General features: G+C 39.6%; 1 protein-coding gene and 1 long non-coding RNA gene across 2 annotated transcripts; both read left to right on the forward strand.

Annotated features, from left to right (window-relative positions):
* The first annotated feature begins 7,006 nt into the window (after positions 1-7,006).
* On the forward strand, positions 7,007-7,863 carry LOC306771939. Its single transcript, XR_013771769.1, has 3 exons — positions 7,007-7,164; positions 7,252-7,376; positions 7,455-7,863. It is a non-coding gene; the product is annotated as an uncharacterized lncRNA (long non-coding RNA).
* A 774-nt stretch (positions 7,864-8,637) lies between these two features.
* fdxr (ferredoxin reductase) lies at positions 8,638-24,489 on the forward strand. Its single transcript, XM_079260812.1, has 12 exons — positions 8,638-9,033; positions 9,821-9,924; positions 12,861-12,956; positions 13,663-13,785; positions 13,941-14,054; positions 14,185-14,286; positions 14,982-15,089; positions 18,972-19,056; positions 21,347-21,546; positions 21,623-21,794; positions 21,872-22,045; positions 23,782-24,489. Exons 1-12 carry the CDS (start codon positions 8,952-8,954, stop codon positions 23,910-23,912), a joined length of 1,491 nt encoding a protein of 496 aa, XP_079116938.1. The 5' UTR covers positions 8,638-8,951; the 3' UTR covers positions 23,913-24,489.
* The last annotated feature ends 434 nt before the right edge of the window (positions 24,490-24,923 follow it).

Here is a 24,923-nt window from a genome sequence, read left to right on the forward strand (position 1 = left end):
ACAGAAAGTGCTACACACTTTCTTTGACAAAGGTCAGCATTCGTTGCCACAGCTATGCTGATGACACGCAGATTTATTCTACAAAATCCCCAGGAGACCAAAGCCCTGTACAGGCTATTGGTAAATTAATTGAGGAGATTCATGACTGGATGTGCTTAATTTTTTTTTCAGTTAAACAACAAAACTGAGGTGATTCTCTTTGGAGCCAAATAAAAGTGATTAAAGGTCACAACAGAGCTTCATTATATACATCTAAAAACCACCAACCAGACCAGAAATCTGGTAGTGTAGCGATGGACTCAGACCTAAATTTTGAATAACACATCAAGTGAATAACAAAGTCAGCTTATTATCTCCTCAAAAATAAATAAAGGTAAAAGGCCTGATGTCTCAACAGGACCTGGAAAAACTGGTCCAGGCTTTTATCTTTAGTCGGTTTGATTACTGTAAACGGTGTGTTTACAGGTCTTCCTGAAAGATAATTTCAGCACCTGTAGCCAATTCAGAACTCTGAGAGTCTTCAATAAGACCAAGAAAGTGGACCACATCAGTCCAGTTCTGAGGTCTTGACACTGGTTGCCTGTCCGTCAGAGGACAACAGAGACCTATTAACCCAGTATGAACCTACCAAGTCATCTGGATGTGGTCTTTTATCAGAGTCAAAAGCAGACATGGAGAAGCTGCTTCCATGCTCCACATGTCTGGAATAAACTCCCAGAAAGCGTTAGATCAGCAGAAACATCCAGGTTACAGACCCTCCTGTTCTTCAGTAGGTTTTATTTCAAAGTCCAAATCTAAACCATTTATTTTGTGCTTGGATTTTTAAACTTGGTCATGTTTTTAATACTGTTTTTATGTTAATGTTCTTTCTTTTGTTTTTCATTTTAATGTATGCTTCTTATTTTCTGAATGTCTCTGTAAAGCACTTTGTGTCATCCTGATGAATTGTGCTGTCCAAATAAACTTGCCTTACTTAACTGAGTCCACCTTCTCTGTATTTATAATAGTTTAACATCTGAGACTATCTGTTTGCTCCCAATATACACATAATACTGTTCTCAAGATGTACCTTACCTTTGGGACAGAGATTAAAAATAAAATAAAATAGCTGGGATTGCTCTGACCATATGTCCAAGAGTTGACTGGGAAAAAAAAACTATGTTAATTCTTTAAAAAATCAAAAAGCTTAAGATTTTGTTTTTTGCCGATAGTCAAAGCACCCATCTAGTGAACAATTTCTTTTACACAAAAATAGTTTTGACAACCTAAAATGTGTGGTAGTATTTCATTGCTTGTGTTTTCCCAAAGTTTTTAAATGTATTCATCCTTTAAAAAAAACAAAAAAAAAAACTGATATGATTTAGTTGTCCTAACACTGCAACAGTTCCTTAATCACACTGAGGAAGTAAAAAAATTTAAAAAAAAGGACATGAAAATAGACAGTAAATCAACTCAACAAACCTTGCACAGAAAGCAAGGTCTAAGACCTGACAGGGTTTAACACATGCTCCATCCTATCCATGTGGAAACATAAAAGTCTCCACATTCAAGATTCAAAGCTACATCAGAATGACAAAGCGTTTAATTCACCTAACAGAACATTGTGTCCAATTAGCCTACTTTACATTAATCTTTTCAGTTTTTTTTTTTACTGAATCTGTCAGTATCTTGCACCCTGCTGTGAGGTGCTGGATTGTTTTGCATAGTCTGCAGGAGGAGTTGGTACTGGTACTCGGGCTCTCATGCTGTCATGTACTGCTCCTTATGAGGTTCCAGCACCCTGGTTTGCATTATTTACTGAGTTAATACATTACAACCAAGATGGAAATGGAATTTTTTCTCTAGCATGATTTTACATGATTTTACTTCGCCGAGGCAAGGTTCACACCCCGTGTCGTCCATTAATTTCTGATAATGGACACCTCGTCTGGCATTATCCCACTTATACCATGGTCACTCACAAAGGAAATAATATAAGATCAATTACTAGTGTTGTTTTTGCTGTTAAAATAATGTTTTTCACAAGAAAGGGCAGAGCGGACTATTTAATGTCTTTATGTTGTGGCGTTTCCAAGGCAACCGGCTTTGAGAGCACCTGTAGAGCGTTCGGCAGCAGATACTACTGTTGCCATGGTTACCAGCTGCTATTTGACCCAGCGCATTGATTTAGAACTATTGGGCTGTTTGATTGAATTTTTTTTAACTGGTGTCCAACATTACTTTTTAAACGACAACCTGCAGCCAATGAGAATTGAGTATTCACCCGGACCATGGTACAATATATTTTATTATGGTTTTATTGCTTGGACACCCAACAGTCCTGGACAGCTTCTTCCTCAAGCTGAAGGACTGAAACCTCCTTCCAGTAGAAGTTTGAATAGCTTTGCATCAGGCACTGGTCCAACAGCCATGCCAGGCTACGAGGAGCAAGGAGAGTCACTTGGAATTTGTTTACAGTTTTGGTCAAACAGAAAGTTACTCCTGCCTTTCTATGCTGCGGCTGCCTCCTCACCCTCCTTATCTCCACAGTGTCTGAAAGAAGGAGAAGACAGTGTGCGGGGAGAGAAGCCCACACAAATCTAATATAAACACAAGGTTGAGATCGAGAAAAAGAGGATGTCTGACGTCTGATTAACCTAGCTTGACTGGTTCAGCTAAAATAACTCAGGGTTAACTCACTCTGAGCTGAGTTTTCAGTTACAGATCAGCTGATGTGAGTTTTTACAGTAAACTCTGAGTAACTTTAACCAATATATCAATGGAATTCCAACACCTGGATTCACCATGGCAGCTGCTTAAGAAAGGTTCGCTATTTTACCCGATTGGAGCAAGAAGTACTTCAGCATAAAGGCAAAACCAATAAGTATCTTGTCAAAAAGAGAACTCTGCTGACAAGGAGAGAAAACTGCTCCCTGAGTTCATAAGTTGGAAATATCGCAGGGCAAAGTTCAAATCTGTGACATCTCATCCATATGTTGGATATGTACAACCAGGGAATTTGAGAAGAAGAAGGTGAACCTGCTAGCAAGGAAGATACTTCACAAAGTTAGTTACCAAGGTAACAAACATGGGGTAAGACCTCAAAACGGAAAACCAGTGCAGGTTTCACAAACTCAGAGTTTTATAACCTGATTTCTGAAACGAGGCCCAAATGTTTTCCTTTTATTGTTGTTGTTTTTTTTTCATATCATCAGATACAGAACCTCAGACTTGAAAGGAGATTTTTTTCTTGACGTAGGTGAGCATGGCCTCTTTATATGAAACAGTCATGAATGACAGTAGGCCTGCATGACATAGTTTCCTTAGTTATCATACGAAAGGAAACCTCAAAAACAAACGCTCAGAAAAAAAACAAGAAAAAAAACCCCAAGAAACTCTCACAGAGCATGTGACTGCGTTTCAATCCGTTTAAGAACAGAGGGGTGTTCCCTAAAGCAGGATTATGGGAATGTCTTGCTTATTTTTATGAGTCTTACTCATGAAACTGAGAGTTCAGTTTCATCATTGTGGCCTCAGTCCCATCAGCGTCACCATGGTTACTAGTGCTGATGAACGAGTATGCAAACTGCTAACCCGACTAACTTCTGCCAGACTGTACAACAGGTCGGGATGGGACTCCCAAAAGAGCGTTCCTCCAATCAATACCGGACTCATGCGACTTATTTTGTGTAATTAAATCACATTAATTTCTATTAAAATCACATGACAGCCTTTTCATAGTTTCTAACACAAATGAAAAGCTTATTATTGTAAAAGTAAAACATTAAATACAGCAAGTAGACAACATACACTACTCACAAAAAGTTAGGGATATTTGGCTTTCAGGTGAAATTTATGGAAAATGCAATATGTTCATGCTACAGTGATATAATATCATAAAAGTAAAACATTTAAGTAGAAGGATGTACTACTGATTTCCTCATCTCAAAAGGTTCATTCAACACAAAAGGTAACAACAATGGTAGTTACACCACAACAAAAAATTTGAACGTCTCAATATCTCGTCATGTGCCCTTGAGCATCAATTACAGCTTGACAACGACGTCTCATGCTGTTCACAAGGCAACTTATTGCCTGCTGAGGCATGGCATCCCACTCTTCTTGAAGGGCAGCCCTCAGGTCATTGAGGTTCTGGGGTGCAGGGTTTCGAGCCTCTACACGACGGCTCAGCTGATCCCAGAGGTTTTCAATGGGATTCAGGTCTGGAGAGAGTGCAGGCCATTCCATTTGAGGTACACCAGTCTCCAACAGCCGTTCCCTGATGATGCGGCCTCGATGAGCAGGAGCATTGTCGTCCATGAAGATGAAATTAGGCCTGTGCTGTTCATGTAGGGGCACAATCACTGGATTAATGATGTTATTCAGGTAGTATGGGCTTGTCACTGTACCATTCACAAAGTGTAGGGCAGTTCTGTACCAAGTGGACACCCCTGCCCACACTGTAACACCGCCACCACCAAAAGCTGGCCTGGTGACAACAGTGGCTGATGCATAGCGCTCTCCCTGACGTCTCCAACATCGTTGCCGGCCATCATTTCTGCTCAGTGTGAATCGACTTTCATCAGAGAACAGCACTGAGGCCCACTGGTTCCTCGTCCAGCGTAAATGCTCCCTGGCCCATGCAAGACGATGATGCCTGTGCCTGGTGGTGTGGTCAGGTACCCGTGCAGGTCGTCCAGCATGCAGACCACGCTGATGTAAACGGTTTCGAATGGTCTGACGTGACACTTGGGTGCCTCTCACCTCTCTTAAACGTGCCTGGAGTTGAGTGGCATTCATCATCCGGTTTCTCAGGGCAGTGTTCACAATGTAGCGGTCATCAGCACGGGATGTGGCCAAAGGACGTCCACTTCTAGGCCTTTCTGTGACTCTTCCAGTCTCTCCATATCTCTGTTGCAACCTGCTGATGACACTCTGTGACACTCCAAGCTCAGTGGCCACTTCTGTCTGAGAACGTCCTGTTTGAAGCATCGCAATGGCAAGGGACTGTTGTTCCATTGTTAGGTGTCGTCTTGGTCTCATGATGTCAAAATGTGAACAGCATGATGAGGACAACTGTTTAAACACCAGCTCTAATTGAACCAGGACATTTATTGGTCAATTCAAGGATCACACACCTGCCGTGATTTTTGCCGTTAAGCTCCTTGTTAGAGAACAGCAACTTGTGCAAAATTTGTTGAAACATTTAACAGTTGGACATGTGCATTTAAAAGCTTAGAGAAGATCACATTAAGTTCACCTGTACAGGTTTGAATGCATTTTAGGTTTGTTGTGAAATTTCACCCAAAAGCTGAATATCCCTAACTTTTTGTGAATAGTGTATGTAAAAAATAAAAAAAGGATCTGACTGCAAAAATCATTAACATATGTACAATAAACATATCTAACATAATACATTAAAGACATAAAATAAAAAAATAAATAAAAATTTAACTAATGTAAAATTGTGTTGAAACTATTTACTCTTCTCCAGAAATTTCTGGTTGTTTATGTTTATATATTTCTTTAAAATGGTAGTTCATTAAAAAAAAAAGCATCTTGACGATGTAATTGTACTTCTTTGCACTCAAACAAGATGATAAATGAATAGTTTTCATTATTTAGAGGTTATTGTGATGTTATTTTACTGATCCAGCCCACTGAGGATCAGATCACACTGAATGTGGCCCCTGAACTGAAATTTAAATGGATACACCTGATTCAGAGGGTCCAGAACCATTGCCCTGGAATGACCACCATGCTGGTTCCTAGTTGAGGGATGGGACGCCTTCCTAAGGGTCTCCCACAGCGGGGAAGTAAAAAAGTGTAACATTTCCTCTCACAGTGTGGGAGAGCATGGTCATCCAGTCCACCAAGACAGTGAAGAGTGAAACCAACAGGAGATTCTTGCTGGAGATTTCAGTAGCAGTGTTGATCCATTCCACAGATGTAAAAATGGTCAGCCAATCTATTTTTCTTTTTTTACTTTTTGCTCTAAGTTTATGAAATCTTAGACTTGAAAGGGGATTTACATAATTTTCTTCAGAACTGCTTAATGCAGATAAACTCAGCCTGTTTATATGAAACGGTGATGAGTGATGGAATTTTTCTTCACATCAAGTCAACAACAAGAACGTCTTCGTCTTTGATGAAACACAACACAAACACTCCCACACGCAACCGTTTAAGACATGAGAAGGAGTCAGTGCACTCACATTTCCTTTTTACACCGCGCATACACTGTTCATGTGACAGTGCATTGATCAGACGGCAACATCTGGGTTGTGTGTGTGTGTGTGTGTGTTTGCTGTGCTGTATGTAGCAGCCTGCCTGCAGCCAAGCTTGCAGGATGAAAGCCCACTGGTGGAGCTGTGTGTTAGGGTTGCTCTGCATGCCTGTGGAGGTAATACTCAACGAATTGCAAGGTGAGTGTTTTTAAGTCTAAAAGAACAGATTAGCAATTTTTTTAGCTGACGAGAAAAAAATATTGAACTGCAAACGTCTTCAAAAATGAGTCTGAGTCATTATATCCTGTTTGCCTGCACCTTCATATTTTTAGCTTATGAGCTTTTTACTTACATAGATATACTAATATATCAGCAATGAATGCATGTAAAAGTACTTCAGTGCATACATAATTGCAGGAATAATGTTTTGGTTTTTGTTTTTTTGGGTTTTTGTTTTTAAAAAAAAAGGGGTGACATGTGGATTTTTTTTTTGTAGATCAGCCATTGTGCATTTTAAATCACTAAAATCAGTGTTGACATCTATAATCTGCAAGTTTTAAATTCTCTCCTGTCCACCTCTTCCTGACAGCTGTGCAAAATCCCTCAACCCTTTTTAAGGTGAAAGTCAACTCATCTGTTGCGATCACATGCTCCACATCCTTGTCAGAGCCCTTGACACTATCTCTGTACAGGCGCTTCAAACGGAGCAAAGCTGAAAACATTGTGCATCTTTCCTTGGAAAAGGGAGTTATCAAAAAGACTACAAAGGCTTCTGAGTTTGAGGACAGGATTCACATAAATCAGTACCCTGGAGGTCATGGGTGGAACCATGGATTCAAGCTGCAGCTGTCTCTGCTGGGCTTGCAGGACACAGACTTGTATTACTGCCAGTGGACTTGGGCTGCTGACTCAGGGATCGGCACCCTGACCAGCAACAACACCGTTGTCATTGTCCAAGGTAAAAAAAAAGAACTTCACACTCCATTCACATCAGCTGTCGCTAAACTTCCCTTCATTTAACCTTCTCTGATTATTATTTCCACAGAGAGGAGCCCCCAGGATCACTGTAGTGACCCCATTTTGGATTTCAGCTTAATTTCCTTGAGTGTAACAGCACTGACAGTCATAGTGCTCGTCTTCATTGGAGCGCTAATTTGCACATGCAGGAAAGTAAGTGTGAATATTTATGACTTCCAGTCATAATAACATACAAGACTACTAGAATTAAGGGTTTCTCTGTTTTTATAGTTTAGAAAAAAGTTTAGACCTGCCAGAGCTGTGAGACCTTGCAGACCTGAGAGGCCTCAGCGCCCCTGTCCTCCACCGCCACCACATCACTGTGCATACTTAATCACGTATGGAAACAGGGGCGACTTCCGGGGAATTCTGTGATGGAAAGCGGGTGTAAGGCAAGATACAAACCTGACTTGGAAAAATGAGTGTGAGCCACGTTGCGCATTATTCTCATAAACAAACGCCTTAAATAAGTTTCTTTAATGTCACATCTTTGCTGTGCTGCCTTTCATTTCCTTTTTAGATATAAAAATGTGTTTTTGTCTGCAGAAACATGTTTGAAGTACCACATCCTGGTTGATGTGGTGTCATTCAAGTGTGATGTGTTAAGGAAATTTGCAACACAAGCATTTTGTTCTTTGCATGCAACATATATGATTTTGCTCTGTTGAAGTTTTTGAAGTACTTTGAACTCTTTATGTTAATGTTGTTGTTTTTTTCCAAGACATTGGAAATGAAAAGTTATCAAATGTTTGTGCTTATTTTGATGCGTACATTAAATCCACCATTATAACAATGCTTTTGTTTCCTTCAATATTCTGTGAATTTTTTTTTTTTTTTATTGTCCTTGTAATGTCCAAGATGAGTTCTTTGCATATTTGCAATTCCCTGGGTCAATAATATTAGAAAAAAATGTAAACAAACTTTTTTTTACATGTTAGTTACTTCTAAAAACTTAAAAACGTTTAAACGAAATTTCACAAAATACTCTCACTTTTGAGAAGAGCGGCATACCTAAACAGGTGGAGCTAAAGAACCCATACAAGTTTAACTTCCAATATTTTTAATAAGACATACTGATTAAAGTGAATTTACTCTATAAACAGTTTAGAAGGACATTAAAAAATTAAAGCTAAAAAGAGAAAACCTAAAGCTTGTTAGTTTTTGGTTTTACAATAATGCACCTTTAAGGTTACCTGTATTAATACTTTTATATGTTGGTTAGTGGATAAAATTAACTAAATATGGCTTATGAAACGCTGGAATGATGAACACGCAGTGTTTGGATCAGTATTTTGAAGCACTTTGTTTGTAAACTTAACATTTAAATTAAAAAGTTAATGCAAGCAGAACTTGTGGAACTACTGTGCCGAGCCGATAGTTTTTCACGGATTGTTTTTGAGGTAACACAAGATGTAGCCTTGAAAACGGCTTGTTTACATTACTTAATCATGGTGTTTAACTGTGTAAATCGATAAATGTGCATTTAAACCCGAACGTATTGCTAGTTTTAGCATTATCTAATAAGCTAATGACAACTAGCCAGTAAAGATAAACGATTTCCACCTTGACTTCTGATATCAGCCCGACAGCACTTTCCGTCCAAAGCTCAAACACGGACAGATATGCGTGTCCTGCTGCAGAATTACAGCAAAAAAAACCAAAACTCTAAAGATTTAAGATTTTTACTCAATGTCCGACCGCTTGACTTAACCAGGTGAAAAGAAAAACATGAGCAGCTACAAACTCCTTTTTTCCGAGGTGAAACTGTGGACTTTAGGGAGAAGTAGATGGACATGTCGATTTAATGAAGGTAAGCCACCCGGAAACGATGAGTGTAAATTCCGCTATAACACGGTATTTATACACTATAAATATCTCATAAACACCCTCTGTTGAACCTGGTAGATCACTGTTTCTCAAATGGGGGTACTTCAGGGCATTTCAGGCGGCACTTGAATTTTTTTTTTTTTTTTTTTTTTAAATATCTTTTTGTGTGTTCTTCAAAACATCCTTAAATAAAATAATATATTAGATAAATTGTTAATATATTTTAAATAAATGTAAGTGTCCATTCATAAACTGAATTTACATTTAGATTTACACCATTTTATTTCTCCTCAAATCCCACATTCCGACGTGAATTGAAGCCCACCTGTTAGGAGCCAAATCATATCTGTCGCCTTGACAACGCAAACAAAAGTTTAATAAACACAAATGACAAAATTATGTATTTTAAGAGTTTTCTTAACTAAAAATTCTTTTCAGTGGTTAAGGGGTACTTGGTTGAAACAATAATAAGAGGGGGTACTGTGTTGCAAAAAGGTTGAGCTGTGGTCGAATATTTAGACAGTTTTACTGTCACGCTTGTGGTTTAATGCCAAAAATCCCCCTCAAGATGAAAGATGCTTGATTTTTAATAAACTGTCTTCACCCAGAAATTCAGCATATAAATCATGTAACCTCATGTAAATATGTACAACTGTCAAATGAAAGGGTTCATCATTTGAACTGGGTTGTAGCATCACTTTGCCTGATGTGTCACAGATAAACTCCCTGCTATTTACACGCTGCCGTTTCATCATTTCTTGGTTTTACAGGCTTTGGTGGGTGTGGAAGGCCACATTTCTCCTCACACTGCCCAAAGGTGTGTATTGTTGGAAGTGGTCCAGCAGGTTTCTACACTGCACAGCATCTTATCAAGGTGCGTACCTGTTATTATAATAGAAACGTCTAGCCATTAGGAGTTGGACATGTAGAGGAAAAGTTTTCTGCACTGTACAAGTCAAACATAAACCCAACCAATTCAGATGTGTTGTATAGGTGTGTCTAAAGTGTTAGAATGGAGCCACATTTGTAAGGAAACTCATTCATGGCAGCAGAGTTGAGTGTGTGTGATGCACACATGAAATGCTTTCCCAATCTCCACCAATGCCAAGCAACTTATCCTTATCTTAACTCTTATTACTTGGGAATGTTATTGGCTTGCATGTTTAAAGTCAGCAGAACTCAGACTTATTAGCAATGTTACAATTGATTTATTTAATAAACTATTTTATATATGAATAGTGCAAAACAAACATCATTATTATGACTGATTTATAACTAAGCAGAGGGGCACTCCTTTCTGCCTCTACCAGAAAGCTGTAGACCCCCAGCCTGCCACTTGTTGATGCTGTGCTTGGTCTTATGCTTTCATTAGCTGCTTCTCATCATAAATGCTGTATTCTAGCTGACTCCTTTTTTATTAAACCAAAGTTAAGCTAGCTATCAATACTTAGCCTGATGGTTTTCAGGGTTCTAAAAGATTGGTTTCATGTGCATAGAAGAAATTAACTCACATCAATTCATCTCTGCACACAGACTTTATTTAAATCACACTGAATCTGAACAGTAAAGACCCCCTGAGGGGACCACAGGTAGGGAACTGCTAAACAAGTAGATTTATCCAAACATAGATGCTAATGTTGTTAGCAATGTTGATCATTACCAGTCTGATAAAATCAATACTTTACTTTCAGTTGCTTTCCTGTTTGCTTCTGAATAACTTCTCTTTACCACTGCCACTAGTTTATGATCTTATTGACTCCATTCTGGGCTTTTATTCTCACCAGATTTGCTGGTTTATTCTAAGCCCTGTCCAAAGTCACCAAAATACTATTTCATGCCTGACAATGTGTGTTATCCCATTTTGTTCATGTGGAAACAGAATTATTACATCTCCACATCCTGGAAGATGTTCTTCAGCAGATGTTTTGAAGGGAAATCTGTAAGGACAACAAGCTCGTTATATGATGAAAAACCCTCCAGATTCTGAGAGCAGGACTGAGAGCAGGGGTGTCCAGTTCTGGCTCTCAAGGGTCACAAACCTTAAGGTTTTCAATGCATCCCTGCACCAACACACCTGGCTTATATTAAACTGATCTAACAGCCAGTTAACTTCTACACATGACTGATTCATGTGAATGTGGTATGTTGGAAACAGATGATGTGTTCGCTCCAAATAGTCCGAGCGGTTGACCAATCGGACGCAGCCTGCAGGCAAGGCTCAGGGCGCAGCTTTCGCTTTGAGCTTGTTTCTTGCAGAGAGGATCAAAATAAAATAAACGAAGGGCTTAGTGAAAAATGCTTGATTATTTTCCACTCCTCTGGACGTGCACATTGAAATAAATTAGCCTGACCACACCTTCCCACACCTTGAATATGTGCTCAGCAGGTTTCGGGTGTTAAAATTGTAAAACGTGTTTGGCTCACCAGTGTTGTTGCCTCAGCATGAGTTAGCCAATGTTTCCATCTCTCACTTTGTTGTCATAACTTGAGCATTGTGGGTCAAGTCAACCGTGAATCAAGCACTTAAGAAGATTTAAAAAAACAGGTTTTACCACAAGGTGCGATCATTTCACGTGCTTTAAGAAAACAAAGGCTAGATTTATCTAGAGCAGGGGTGTCAAACTGCAGTCCTGGAGGGCCGGTATCCTTCAGGTTTTTATTGTCTCCATGCTCCAACACACACCTGACCAACAACAAAACAGGTTGACAACAAGCTGCTGGATCCATTTAATTTGAATCAGCTGTGTTGGTGGAGGGAAACAACAAAAACCTGCTGGATTCCGGCCCTCGAGGACTGGATTCTGACACCCCTGACAAAAGAAAAACGATTGTATAAGAAGATTCTTTAAGGGTGGAAAAAAGGTTTATCAGCCGGTACTAATGCTTTTATTGTAATACTACTAAAAACAACAGCACGTGTACTTTTTCCTTTGGGCTTGTTTGTCTTTTCAGTTTGTCAGTGTTACAAGTTACAACAAGTCCTCCAGAATTAGGCCACAATACAGCTGGCAGACGGGGTTTTTTTTTTTGTTTTGTTTTTTTTTTTAAACGTGAGGGTTTTTCGTGCCATGTTTAAGCTCTTTACACGCAAGCACCCAAAGTCCCATTAAAATGTTTTATAGGTTTCTTTTTCCCACTGTGAGAAAAACACTATAAGACAGCAATTAAATCTACTGTATACTTGGTATTTTCCATCAGGGTCATCCCAGCCAGTGTCAGTGTTTAACAGCAAGATGATGCTTTTTATTTTGGGGTTTTGACTCGGTGCATGACATCACGCTCCAGCCAAGAGTAAGTCAGTAAGTTCATGTCTGAGTCGTAAAACTACTTTTAATAAAAACTACGGAAAGTTTTAACTTATATTTAAGCGGCACAATTAAATGTTCATCAGCATCTTCACTGATTAGCTTAAATGTATTTGGAAAATATGAACAAATTTACAATTAAAACCTGCAACACACTGTTATGTTACACCAGCTTCCTTTCATTTACACTTTGTAGTGATTTGTGAACAGAAGATGTGAAATATTTTCTTCTGAGACAAGATTTCAGCTGATTGCTGATGCGTTCGGTCCGTCCTAACATCCGGCTCTGCATCACGACTGTTGTCACGGAGATGCAGGAAACCATCCATGGTTTCATTCACAGACTCTGGCTTTTCAGATTTAACTTTGAAGCTTTTACTGATAACAGCCTGCATGATCTTTTGTATCTTTGACACGTAGAAGCATCAGTTTTTACCAAAAGCAGCTGAAAAAAAACCGCGTCCCTCTGAGACGACGTTGAGCTCAGAATAGTTTCTCTCGCCAGGCTCGCCAAGACGTGGAGGTCGACATCTACGAGCGGCTTCCTGTCCCCTTTGGCCTCGTCAGGTTCGGAGTGGCCCCCGATCACCCTGAAGTGAAGGTACTTTTCTCTGTAACCACTCAGTTCATTAACCGGTTTTCGTACTCCTTTGTTCAGAGGTTGCATCATGATTTCCTGGCACTGATCATGAGAAACAAAGGATGTAGCCTAACAGAAAGCAAACTTGCTTTCATGAACAAATAAACGGCTTTAATTATGCAAGTGAAAATTTTCCACATGCAGGCATGAAAGTATGTCTGGAAAAACAGCACGGAGATTTATTGACAGATTAAAAACAGACACATAACTTCTTCATGTCTGCTTTGAATTGTGGTCTGAGTAAATAATTAGATCATGATTAGGTTTCGTGTCGTGTTTGCATGTCATAAAAATACAGAGATGATTATTTCTGTAGTAAATAATCATCTATTAGAATTATATTATGATAGTCACAACAGTCTGTTTTTGAGTTGACACTATCTAGATCAGGGTCACCAAACGAGGTCCTCGAGGACCCCCATCCTGCAGGTTTTAGTGTTTCCTGCTACAATGCACCACATTCAGATGAACAGCTTATTCTGTGTTGCAGCAGGGAAACACTAAAACCTGCAGGATGGTAGCTCTGACGGACCGGAGTTGGTGACCCCTGACCTACATCCACCTCTGCTTTGTGTTTTATAGACTCTGTTGTGTGTTTGTGGCTAAATCACCAATTTAAGAACATTGAAAGTTGGTTTTATTGAACTGAGTTAGATCTTCCTCCCAGAACGTCATCAATACTTTCACGCAAACAGCGAAACATTCACGCTGCAGCTTTTATGGCAACGTGAACGTTGGGACGGACGTGAGCGTCAGCGAGCTGCAGGGAGCCTACCACGCTATCGTTCTGGTAGGGGCGGAAAATCACCACAAAATCACCTTAAAATGAATCTGCATTGTCATATATATATATATATATATATATATATATATATATATATATATATATATATATATATATATATATATATATTTTATAGATTAATTTAGAATCTTGTCTGTCAGAGTTATGGGGCAGAGGGGAACAGGAGTATGGGAGTGGCAGGTGAAGACTTGGCTGGCGTTTACTCTGCCAAAGACTTTGTGGGATGGTACAACGGGCTGCCAAGCTGTCAACAGGTTTGTGTGATAGCTTCATTTTTCCAAAAATAAAAGTGTCAGTAAAAGTGAAACAAAATGTCATCTCACGATAATCCTGATCTTCTTGGCAGACCGAAAGTCTTCACCTGAAGTTTGTTTTTTTTTCTAGCTGAGGCCAGACCTGAGCTGTGAAACAGCCGTCATCCTCGGACAAGGCAACGTGGCCTTGGACGTAGCGAGAATCCTGCTTTCTCCCTGTGATGCTCTAAAGGTGAGAAACCCAGAAAACAGAGTAGAGAGCTGTGGTTTGATAGCAAACACAACAAATGAGAATAAACCTTGTCACCTACTCGGATAGAAAGCCTTTTCTGCTCATGATATCTGAATTCTTTGATCTGAGAAGGAAAACATCATGGTAGGTTATCAGACGAAGTCATCTCATGATTACATCTCAAGGAGACTTTGTGTTGCAACATTTGTTGCTTGTACTACTTCAATTTTTTTTTTGCTTTCAGTTGCTCTTAAACAAGGAAAAAATAAGAGCAAAGGTTCAATAAAGGTTCGTTTTAAAGCTGCAGTTTATGCTCTAAATGACCGCTGTTCTTCCTGTGGTCGTTCAGGAGCAACCAAGCCGCTTCTGCGACGACTCAGCGAGTCTGAGTTGTGATCGCAAGCCAACAGAGGTTTTGATGTGAATAATTTGATTTATCTTTGTCTTTTCTAACATTAACACAATGCAAAAATACCCTAAAATTAAATATAAAGTAAGATTTAGGTGAAGAATAGACTGTCAGCTGGATAGTTGTCACGGCAACAGCAGGAAGGTTAAGATGTCATCAAATTCCAAGTGAGATATTTTTTTTATTGCTTCACACCAAAGATGAATAAAACTGCACAACTGCTCACAGATCCAGTTTTTCCAGAGGAACGAGGTCTGAATGCAAACTTTCTTCTGTTTTTCTGCAGAAAACTGACATCACTGAGCCGTCGCTGGAAGCTCTGGGAGCAAGTCGGGTCCGCCAGGTGCTGATTGTTGGCCGGAGGGGACCCATGCAGGTTGCATGCACAATCAAGGTAAAAGTCAGAGGCGAAGATACAGACACACTTCTGAGGAAAGAGTTTAGTCTCAGCTGTTTCTAAATCATCACTTTACGGGCGTCACTAACTGCTGCAGCAGTTGTTTGTCACCAAACCGACGGACACATCTGTTAACAATAACTTATAAAGCTGTATTTACACGTCATTTCATACCGAGTTGGACCTCTTTTTCCTTCACAACTGCCTTAATTCTTGGTGTCATAAGAAGCTTTTCCATTAACCGTAGAATGGAGCAAAAAGCAAGTTTATTTATGTAGCACAAGTCAACAGCAGGGTGATTCAAAGTCCTTTTCAGAGACAATAAAACAATAAAAAATAAGAGGCATATTTTAAAATTAAAACAAGAAAATAAGAAAAAGGAGGTAACTTTAGATACAAACTATTAAAATTAAGATGAATGCCAGAGGGTTCCACATTAAAAGAAATGTGCAGATTTGGACTTAAAATAAACTTAAGATAACTTTAAATTTTTTTTTAAAAAAACTGAAATGCAGCAAAAAAATTGTAAAAAAATACAGAACCTGCAAATGGAAACATACATTTTCAAAAGCTTCTCAAATATCGCTAGAAAAGTTTTTTAAGGCCACAAAAATCTCATGGCAATGTCGCTTTACACATCACATGACATGTGACATGGGGGTCATGTGACCAGTTCATGTCAAGTAAAGATGGATGGAGGACGAGACAGAAATCTTTTAACAATACTTTTTATTAAAGAAAGATGTTTATATAACCACAGTCCACAGCAAACAACAGCAAAATGAAGAGTTTTACTATTAGAGAGAGAAATGAGGGAGAAGGGCTTCAGAAAGCTGAGGAAAATCCTCTGCAGTGAGAATAAAGAGGTCTTGCCTGAAGGCATGTAGTCAGGCAAAACCTGGAATCAAAGACGACAGCTCTTCTGCCGGAGCGATAGCCGCCCCTGAAACAACATAATCTGGCTACCTGGTGTAAATATCTAGTCTGGACAAGAATTACAGTTTATACACTAAACGCTGTTTAGTGGAAACGCCTGCAAATCGCGCTTGTCAAAATTTCACAAGAATCACTTTTATTTTGCAAAAACCTGTAATGGAAATGCCCCGTGACACATTGGAATAAGGTTATGGTTATGGAATGAATGAATGCAGCTGCTGTTGTCCTGAAGTGCATTGACCCCCTCCCCTTAAATAAAGGACAAAACACAGCTGCCACTAAAATGGAATTTGAAAAAAACAAAAAAACAATATAAATAAAATTAAATAAAAATCCTGACATTGCTTTTTATTTGTGGTTCAACAGAAATATTGTCAAAAAAAAACAAACAATCATGACGGGGCCTAAAAACTAAGATCTGGTTGAATAACCATTTGAGGCGATCGCTGCCATCAGGTGTTATCTCTAATTCTTAGTCAGACTTCCTCACCTGTCGGCAGGTATTCTGGCCCACTGCTCCCCAAACCGCTCCTAATTGTCTGGGACTGCTTTGCTTTTGTTTTTCTTATGATTAATATTCTTTCCAACCACAAAACATTCTTGTGTTTTGTGTTGCGTGGCCCAAAATGTTGGTAAACATAAAACGTTAGCGTGTCTGAACAGTAGCAGGTAGAGGTCTGGGGCTTACCAGGACTTGCCTCCTTCTGCCAAATCCAAAGAAAAAAAATGTGAACAGGCTGCCAACATTCACAATAATCTCATGAAGAATCCAAATTTAGCAGTGCTTGAGTTAACGTTTTATGAAAGCCAAGAAGACGACACATTCCTGGAAGTGATAGAAATGTTTTTTAGTCGAAACAAGATTCAACCGTCAGATCTTCCAGAAATATTGTGTTTTTGTACATTTGTGCAAAGTTCAGTAAAGACGTGACAGTTCTTCATTTTGTCAGTCTGGTGCTTAACGTCACTTCTTACATCTAGCTTGTAATAAATAACAATATATATAATAAGTAATACCTGCGATGGACTGGCGAGCTGTCCAGGGTGTACCCTGCCTGTCGCCCAATGCCAGCTGGGATAGGCTCCAGCTTCCCCGCGACCCTGAATTGGATTAAGCGGTTTAGAAAATGGATGGATGGATGGATGGATAATAAGTAATAACTAGGGATGTTTGATGTTGTTTTTTTTTTTTTACTGATACCCGATATACAAATTTTGTCCAGCTCTTAATTTCTAATAACAATATCAACCAATACCGATATTTTTGAAGCGAGATGTGCCAAACAAACAAATAAATCTGGAAAACTAGACATGACATCTCTCATATTTGGTCATTTTGAGTTAGAAGAAATGAAGCTGAAGATTTTGATATTTCACATATTTATTCAGTAAAAGTTGTCATTAAAAAAGTAAAAACCGATACTGATAATTTCCGATACTGCATTATAACGCCGATATTGGCAGGTAATATCGGTGGGGCCATAATATGGGACATCTGTTGTAATAAGTTATTTCAGTATTTGCTTGACAGTATTTGCTAACTATTGTAGATGCTTAATTTGAATGATTTTATCAGAAACTAAACTGGTTTAGTTGAGTAAAAATGTGACTTTGCAGTTCTAATGTCAGAAGTTTACTCTTGCATTTTCATGACACAGCAGCGTTGTTATTAGCATGTTGCCTCGCAGGGATCATATAAGTTAGCATCTCCCCGTGTAAGCACATGTTCTCTTTAGGTGCAGACATGCATGTTAGGCTAAGTTATTTTTTTTATACCATGGTCTGGGTGAATACTCGATTCTGATTGGTTGCTAGGTGTCCGTTAAAAAGTGATATAGGACCCCAATGAAAAAAAGTTCATCAAATAGCCCAATAGTTCTAAATCATAGCGCTGGTTCAAACGCCAGTTGGTTATCGTGGCAACAGAAATGTTAGCGACAAACAGACAAAAAAGAAAGCAGAAAGAATATCTGGAAGGACTGTGTCAGACAACGACCCATCTGCGTTGGACAGTTCACGCCTCCGTGTCGTCCATTCATTTCTGATAATGGACACCTTGTTGGGCATCATCCCTTTTTAAAATTGTTCTTTGCTGAGTGACAGTGAGTGGTTGTAGGTGTCGGCTTGCCGTCTGTACCCTTTGCTATCTGTGTTAGGGTTAGGACGTGGTGTTGCGGCTAACTGTCCAACACCATTATCTTCTTCATCCGCGGCAGGCTAAACACGGGAGATATTGATGACGCGCACCAAGACGTATGTTCTCCATCTTGCGTTTGTTTATTTTCATTGTTACCTCAAATAAATTACAACAAACTAAAAACACACAGAGTAGGCTACTAACATAAGTCATCTACTTGTGGTCAACAAAAGTCTCACTCCCGAGCTCACCCTACTTCTGCATCCTTCAAGCCAAGCGATGTGCTCAGGTGAGAGCAGGTATTTGTAACTTGTGCCTTCACACCCAAGTGACACACCCTACACCCAAGTGCCAATCAAGCCTGAACACAGCATAGTCTCAAACATTGATGACTTACAATATGGCTCCTACACGTGGGATAGACTTTACTAACTCCTCCCCAATCACCCTGCATCCTTCATGCTTCATCCATCCATTTTCTGCCATGGTCGGGATAGCCGGCCATTGGGAATCATTGTTATCCACTTAATGAACACGTGCACAAAAATATATCTAACATGAGGTGAAGAGGATCGAACCGGCTTCCAAGCATTAAAGGACACAGAGAAAGAAGGCCATGCACGCTTACTGCTATTTAAAACTTGCCAGAAAGCTTCAACTACTCCTCTTAAGACTTTTAAAGAAAGCTAGAGATGCTAGAAAATAAAACCACACAGAAACCAAGATGTGGCTGGAGCGGAGGCTGTTGTCATGGTGAAAATAAGCAGTCGTCATAAACTCATGTTACTTCTTCACGTTGTCTGCAGGAACTCAGAGAGATGGTGAACCTGCCCGGCGCCCGGCCTGAGATGCTGGCAGCGGATTTTACCGGAGTGGCAGAAGCTCTTAAAGGTCAGAGACAAATGAAGAGTTCTGCTCTGCTGCAGAGCTTTGTAAAGAAAGGAATCTGCGTTCATGCTTTGCTCAGTTTTAGGATTTCTGGATTATATTCTTCTCATTTCTGAGCTGACATCCTGCGGCTGAAAAAGATGCTTCTTTTTCTTCTCTGACTAATGCCAAGACTGCTGAAAGGCACGCATGGAAAGAAGAAAGACACTTGTGGTTAACAGTCGAGGCGTGTTTTTTAGAGCCCTATAGCCCTTATAGTGTTTGCCCTCATATGGTGACGTGAATGGAAACTGCTCACCAACCTGCTCATGTTCGCTTACAAAACTTAGTTTAACCTGAGTTTAGAAAAAAGTGTGTGTGTGTGTGTGTGTGTGTGTGTGTGTGTGTGTGTGTGTGTGTGTGTGTGTGTGTGTGTGTGTGTGTGTGTTAGCAGCACGTATGGTTCTGTTGACCTTCTGTCCAACTCATCTTGCTGCAGAAGTGACATTGAGTTGATCTTTATCAGCCTGCAGGTTATCACAGAAACTGTTTATTTTAGGTGATAAGCAGACTTAAAGCTCGTCACAACAGTAAAACTTTCTCTGCTGTGTAAAATTTGTGGTCACAGAGACAAATAAGATAACATGCAGTTACTGGAACATCTTTAGAGAACCAGACATTTTACATGTGTGAAACATGTTTCTGTGTTTGTGAAGGTGCTAATTCGTTTTTTTTTCTTGCTAATGGTTGTTTTTTTTGCACATCTCAGTGAAAGGTTGCAGACTAAACCACTGCAACTGCTGGCAGAGTTGTGCTCTTACATGCATGCACATAAGCCACACATATATAAAGATGATAATTAAATTTAGCAGCTGTTTTTAGACCTGGATTTTGTTCTGAGATTTTATCATTTAAAAAAAAAAAAAAAACAGAAAAAAGGAAAAATTAATTAGTCAGTTCATTAAAGGTGGATTATGTAAGATTTTCAATATTTTCAAAATAAATTAACTAATAAAATAACTACAATCATAATTAGATAGTTTTTTTTAAACGTATAGGTTCCAGTCTGTCCATATTTGATGTGTTATTAAATTACAAGTTTGATTAATGACAAATGACAAAAAGCACTTTTTTTTTTTTTTTTACTGGTAGGCAAACATTTACAGTAAGAAGGGTCTTTGTCATTAATTAAACTTGTAATTAAATAACACATCAAATATAGACAGACTGGAACCTATATGTTTAAAAAAAAAACTAGCTAATTACGATTGTAGTTTTTTTTTTAGTTAATTTATTTTGAAAATATTGAAAATCTTACATACTCTACCTTTAATAAGCATTTGCACGATAAAACAGCTCTCCTCACAGTCTCTTTAAAACTCTCCTTAAAAGCATCTTTTTTTCCATCATTTCTTGAATGTTTTTTGGACAATGTTCAATGTTTTAAATGTTTGGTAAATTATTTGTTGTTGTTTGTTGTTGGTCAACAGTGTTGTTTAAAATACTCCTTAGATAAATTGGACTTAGTAAAATCATTTAATTTAAAGAGCACACAACAAGAGCAGAGATTTAGTTTATGAAGTTTATTTTTTACAGTAAACGAAAGCAAAGTGTAAAAAAAAAATTGAGGAAATCGCATTAAAAAAATTTAATGTCAAAAAACCACAATCAACACCTTCAGCAAACATTTCCTTTGAATCCTTTTGTCCAAATTAAAAAAAGAAAAAGACAGAAGAACTAACTTTTCGAGGCTTGACACCGTTTTACTGTTTTCATGTTTGTTTATTAAAACAGTGTTCCTGTAGGTAGATGTTTAATGTATCACAGGAAAATGTGCTGAAATATAAAAGTGATACCTGCACCCGATCAGTAGCATCATTGTTTCACATTCATTTCCAGACTGAAGTTTTGCACTTGTTGCACTGGTTTCACTGGTTGTACTGGTGCATTGAACTTCCTCATTTCGTTGCGTCGGAAAAATATTTGGGGAAGCCCTGTTTTCCCAGCGCTGCCTGTCTGCTTACTGTCCACAGACAGACTGGTATGTATATGACGTTTCTACAAAGTCTTAGTAATAAATTCCGTTTTAGTTTATTTCTTCACGTTTTTCTGTTCAGTTTGCATCATTTTAGCCTCTTATTCTGACAACTGAGGCTGTCCTGAAAGAAAAATCTGGATGTTGACTGTATAAAAGTGGAACATGCATTTTTTTTTTTTCACTGTAAAAAACTCAGATCAAAAATAGCAAAAGAATTGTTTCGGTGTTGGGAGGGTTGGAGTTTGAAGATAAACGGAGGTGTCTCTGCTGTGTCAGATTTGCCGAGGCCGAGGAAGCGTCTGACGGAGCTCATGCTAAAGACGGCTTTGGAGGTACCCGGGGAGAAGGAGCAGGAGAGGCGGAGAAACGCCTCCCGCTGCTGGGGCTTCCGATTCTTCCGGAGCCCCGTCGAAGTCTTGCCTGATCCCAGCGGCCACAAAGTAGCCGGCATCCGACTGGCAGTCAACACGCTGGAGGTGGACCGGATTTTAAAACTCTGAAAGTTTCTGTGAGTCTCTGTGCACGTTGACTGATTGTTTGGTTTATGTCCAGGGTTCAGGAGAAGGAGCCCGAGCCGTGCTGACTGGACAAGTGGAGGATGTTGCATGCGGCCTGGTCATCAGCAGTATCGGCTACAAGAGCCTCCCCATCGATCCATCTGTGCCGTTCGACTCCCGTAAAGCCATCGTGCCCAACTCCATGGGCCGTGTTCAACAAGCTGCAGGTAACCTGTGGAGACGACAATCAGAAACATGTTTAATCAACTCAAAACAAAAAGAATGAATCCGTCTCTGTGTTCAGGTTTGTATTGTAGCGGCTGGCTGAAAACGGGCCCCACAGGCGTCATAGCAACCACCATGAACAATAGCTTCGACACGGCACGATCGCTGTTGGAGGACATGGACTCAGGAACACTGGATGTGACTACAGCCAAGCCTGGCTCACAAAACATCAGAACTCTGCTGGAAACGAGAGGTATTTACAGTCTGGTTAGAAACTTCACCAGCCAATGAGGAGCCTCGCCTCACTGCTGAGCTGTCCTGTTCAGAGATGTGCACCCAGTAAGGCTCTGGGTGCTTCATGTGAGCAGGATATCAGAAAAAACTTGTCAAACTTTTCATAATTCTTTATTAGATTTTGTAAACTTGAAGGGTCCAGGTAGGCGCAGAGATGGCGAAAAGAACAGAAGCTGCTTCGGATGCTGCTTTGTGACTCAGAATTGTGGTTGTTTTCAGGTAGAAATAAAGATACACTGTGGTGACAGGATGTGATGACCTGCAGCCAGATGTGCAGCTGAATACAGCTCTGTCGTGTCAACCTGCTGCTGTGGTTTACACATTTTTTCCACTTTAGCTTCCTGCGTTAAGTAATCAAGCAGTGTTGAGTTTATTTAGCTCAGTAGGTGGAGCAGCCGTCTCATGCATGGAGGCTACAGGTTTGAATCCTCACCTGGGGCCCATTGCTGCATGTCACTACCTGTCTTTCTGACTGTCTAGCCTGTCTGGATACTGTTCAATAAAGGCCAATATAAAGGCGTCAAACATTTTGAAAGAAACACAAAAATTAAACCCAATTTCACTTGATGGCATGTTTTTCTGCCTCATCTGGCTACAAAGATGGAGGATGTTTCAGTACATCGTGTGCTGTGTTTATCAGACCTTTACTCTACAAACTACCAATGATTCAACTGTCTAGACTTTGGTTGACAACTGGAGGAGGAAAGTCACATTTTTATAAACAGCCAGAGCCCACTCGAAGCTTTGGCCCTCCCTTGAACTCAGTGAGCTGACCTGTGGCCAAAGCCTTGGAAATTATTTTAAACACTTGTCGTTCATACTAGGGCTGGGAGATTAATCAGATTTTAGTCTCAATTACGATCTGGGTTTTCAAAGATCATAAAAATAAAAGGGTGTGATTATTTTTCTCTTTGCAGTTTCCTCTCCTGCTGTCTTCAATCGAGCATCATGGCATTGCAGTGCTGTGCTGTAAACTCCTCCCACAGCCGCTTTGCTTTCATTCAGACACTGTTGCCAACTTGGCCACTTTCTCGCTAAATCTGGAGACTTTTTTTGTTAAAAGCGACAAATCTAGCAGCTTTTACTGGAGTTATTAGAGACTTTTCTGGTGTTTTGGCGACTGACTTGAAGGCACATATTGTTCTGCAGTTACTGTAAGGAAGGAGCAGCGGGAGCCTCTCCCGTCCTAAAGCACTCCCAGGCGGCCAGTCTCAGTCGGCTCCGGCTGCAGGTCAATGTAGAATAACTGCAGTAGGTTGTGGAAGTTCACCTAAACATAGTTTATACCATTGTCAGTGACAACTGGCTGCATTATTTTCCTATACATAGTTTGGCGAGTTAAATCACTGTAATATCTCTCCGTTACGGGGCGTTACCATAGCAACATGTTAATCAGCTGGTTCAGATCAGCCGTCCTTTAACAGGAGAATGAGAGAAACGCGCTGCAGCCTGACAGCGGTTGTTGGGCATAAAACGTACATCGAGGCTTATGTAAAATAGTTCCTATATAAGCGGTAAAAGCAGATTAAACAACATGGAACTGTCCATTAGACGGTTATAATGCATGACACGGAGACAAGACTCACTAAAAATAACTTTAAAAAGATACAAAATGATAGAAATAAAAATTACTTTAAACATTAAAACTGCAACCAAACCTCAGACCAATGTGGTTTACATTTCTCTCACACACAGGAGTGAAACTAGTGACTTTTTCAGACTGGGAGAAAATCGACCATTTGGAGACGACGAGAGGAGAAGCTTGTGGAAAACCAAGAGAAAAACTTCTGACCGTGGAGGACATGCTTAAAGCAGCTCGAACATGACTGAAGGCGACGACGGCGAGGTGTTAAACAGGAAGTTCTTGTTACTACAGTATATCACTGGGGACCATGTTGAAAACAAGGTGTACAATAGAAATGACATTATAAAGAGCTTGTTGTAGATTTAATTCATTGAATGTGTTTAAAAGTAGAAAAAAAACCTCATTAATTTTGTGTCACTTTTCATTTTGTTAAGCATGATTACACCTGCAGAGCCACATTTCACGTCAGCCAGTTTTACCTGACGTGTAAACTGTTTCCAGATAAAGTTTCATCCTGCATGTTTGTGGGATTATCTCAGCTCCTCATTGTGCTGCTGCAGTCAAAATGACTGATTCAGCTGCAGTATTAAGCCAGCTTCAGACATACCTGCTAAATACCTCAGACACGCAAAGTCGGCTAAATTAAGGATGAGACGAGCAGGTGTGTGCATCCTGTCACTTTAGGCAGCCTCACCCTGTAGATGCAGAATGTTTATTACTGTGGATGAATTTTTAATCATGCTCTGAGAGTTATGTGCCTTCACATTAAAGTCATTTTCCTATCCCTGTCTTGTATTTACTATCACAAGAAACCATAATAAACAGACACCAGTAGATAAAGGAAGCTACTTCAGAGGCTGCACTGAGCGCTGCTTCACGCTGACACTGGTCTGACCTTTGTGCACCGTTGCATCACTCAAAGGCACTAATAGACTGAACGCACGTTCCGCGTTGCACTCAAGTCCTATATCAAACTTTTAAAGAAGAATCTGAGCTGCTTTTGTATCAGAGATTACCGGAAATCTTTTTACATTTAAATAAAACGTGAAAAACCCTTCACTTCCTGTCTTGTCTGACTTCTTACGAAGTCGCATCATCACACGTCATGGTTTTAAACAATGGTTAACATCCTGGTACATAACATAAAGTCCACATCACCTCAATATCTACGTTACTGATGACTATCAGGAGAAATTCACTTTTTTATATTCAGACCATCATGTGAAGTACTTTGAGAAAGTATTTACACATT

Source organism: Telmatherina bonti, assembly GCF_933228915.1.
Source record: "Telmatherina bonti genome assembly, chromosome: 21".
NCBI classification, from domain to species: Eukaryota; Metazoa; Chordata; class Actinopteri; order Atheriniformes; family Telmatherinidae; genus Telmatherina; species Telmatherina bonti.

Coding starts and splice junctions, on each gene's coding strand:
- fdxr (XM_079260812.1), top strand. CDS start 8,952: ATGAGCAGCTACAAACTCCTTTTTTCCGAGGTGAAACTGTGGACTTTA. Junction 13,786..13,940: donor CCTACCACGCTATCGTTCTG/GTAGGGGCGGAA, acceptor CTTGTCTGTCAG/AGTTATGGGGCAGAGGGGAA. Junction 21,547..21,622: donor TGGCAGTCAACACGCTGGAG/GTGGACCGGATT, acceptor GTTTATGTCCAG/GGTTCAGGAGAAGGAGCCCG.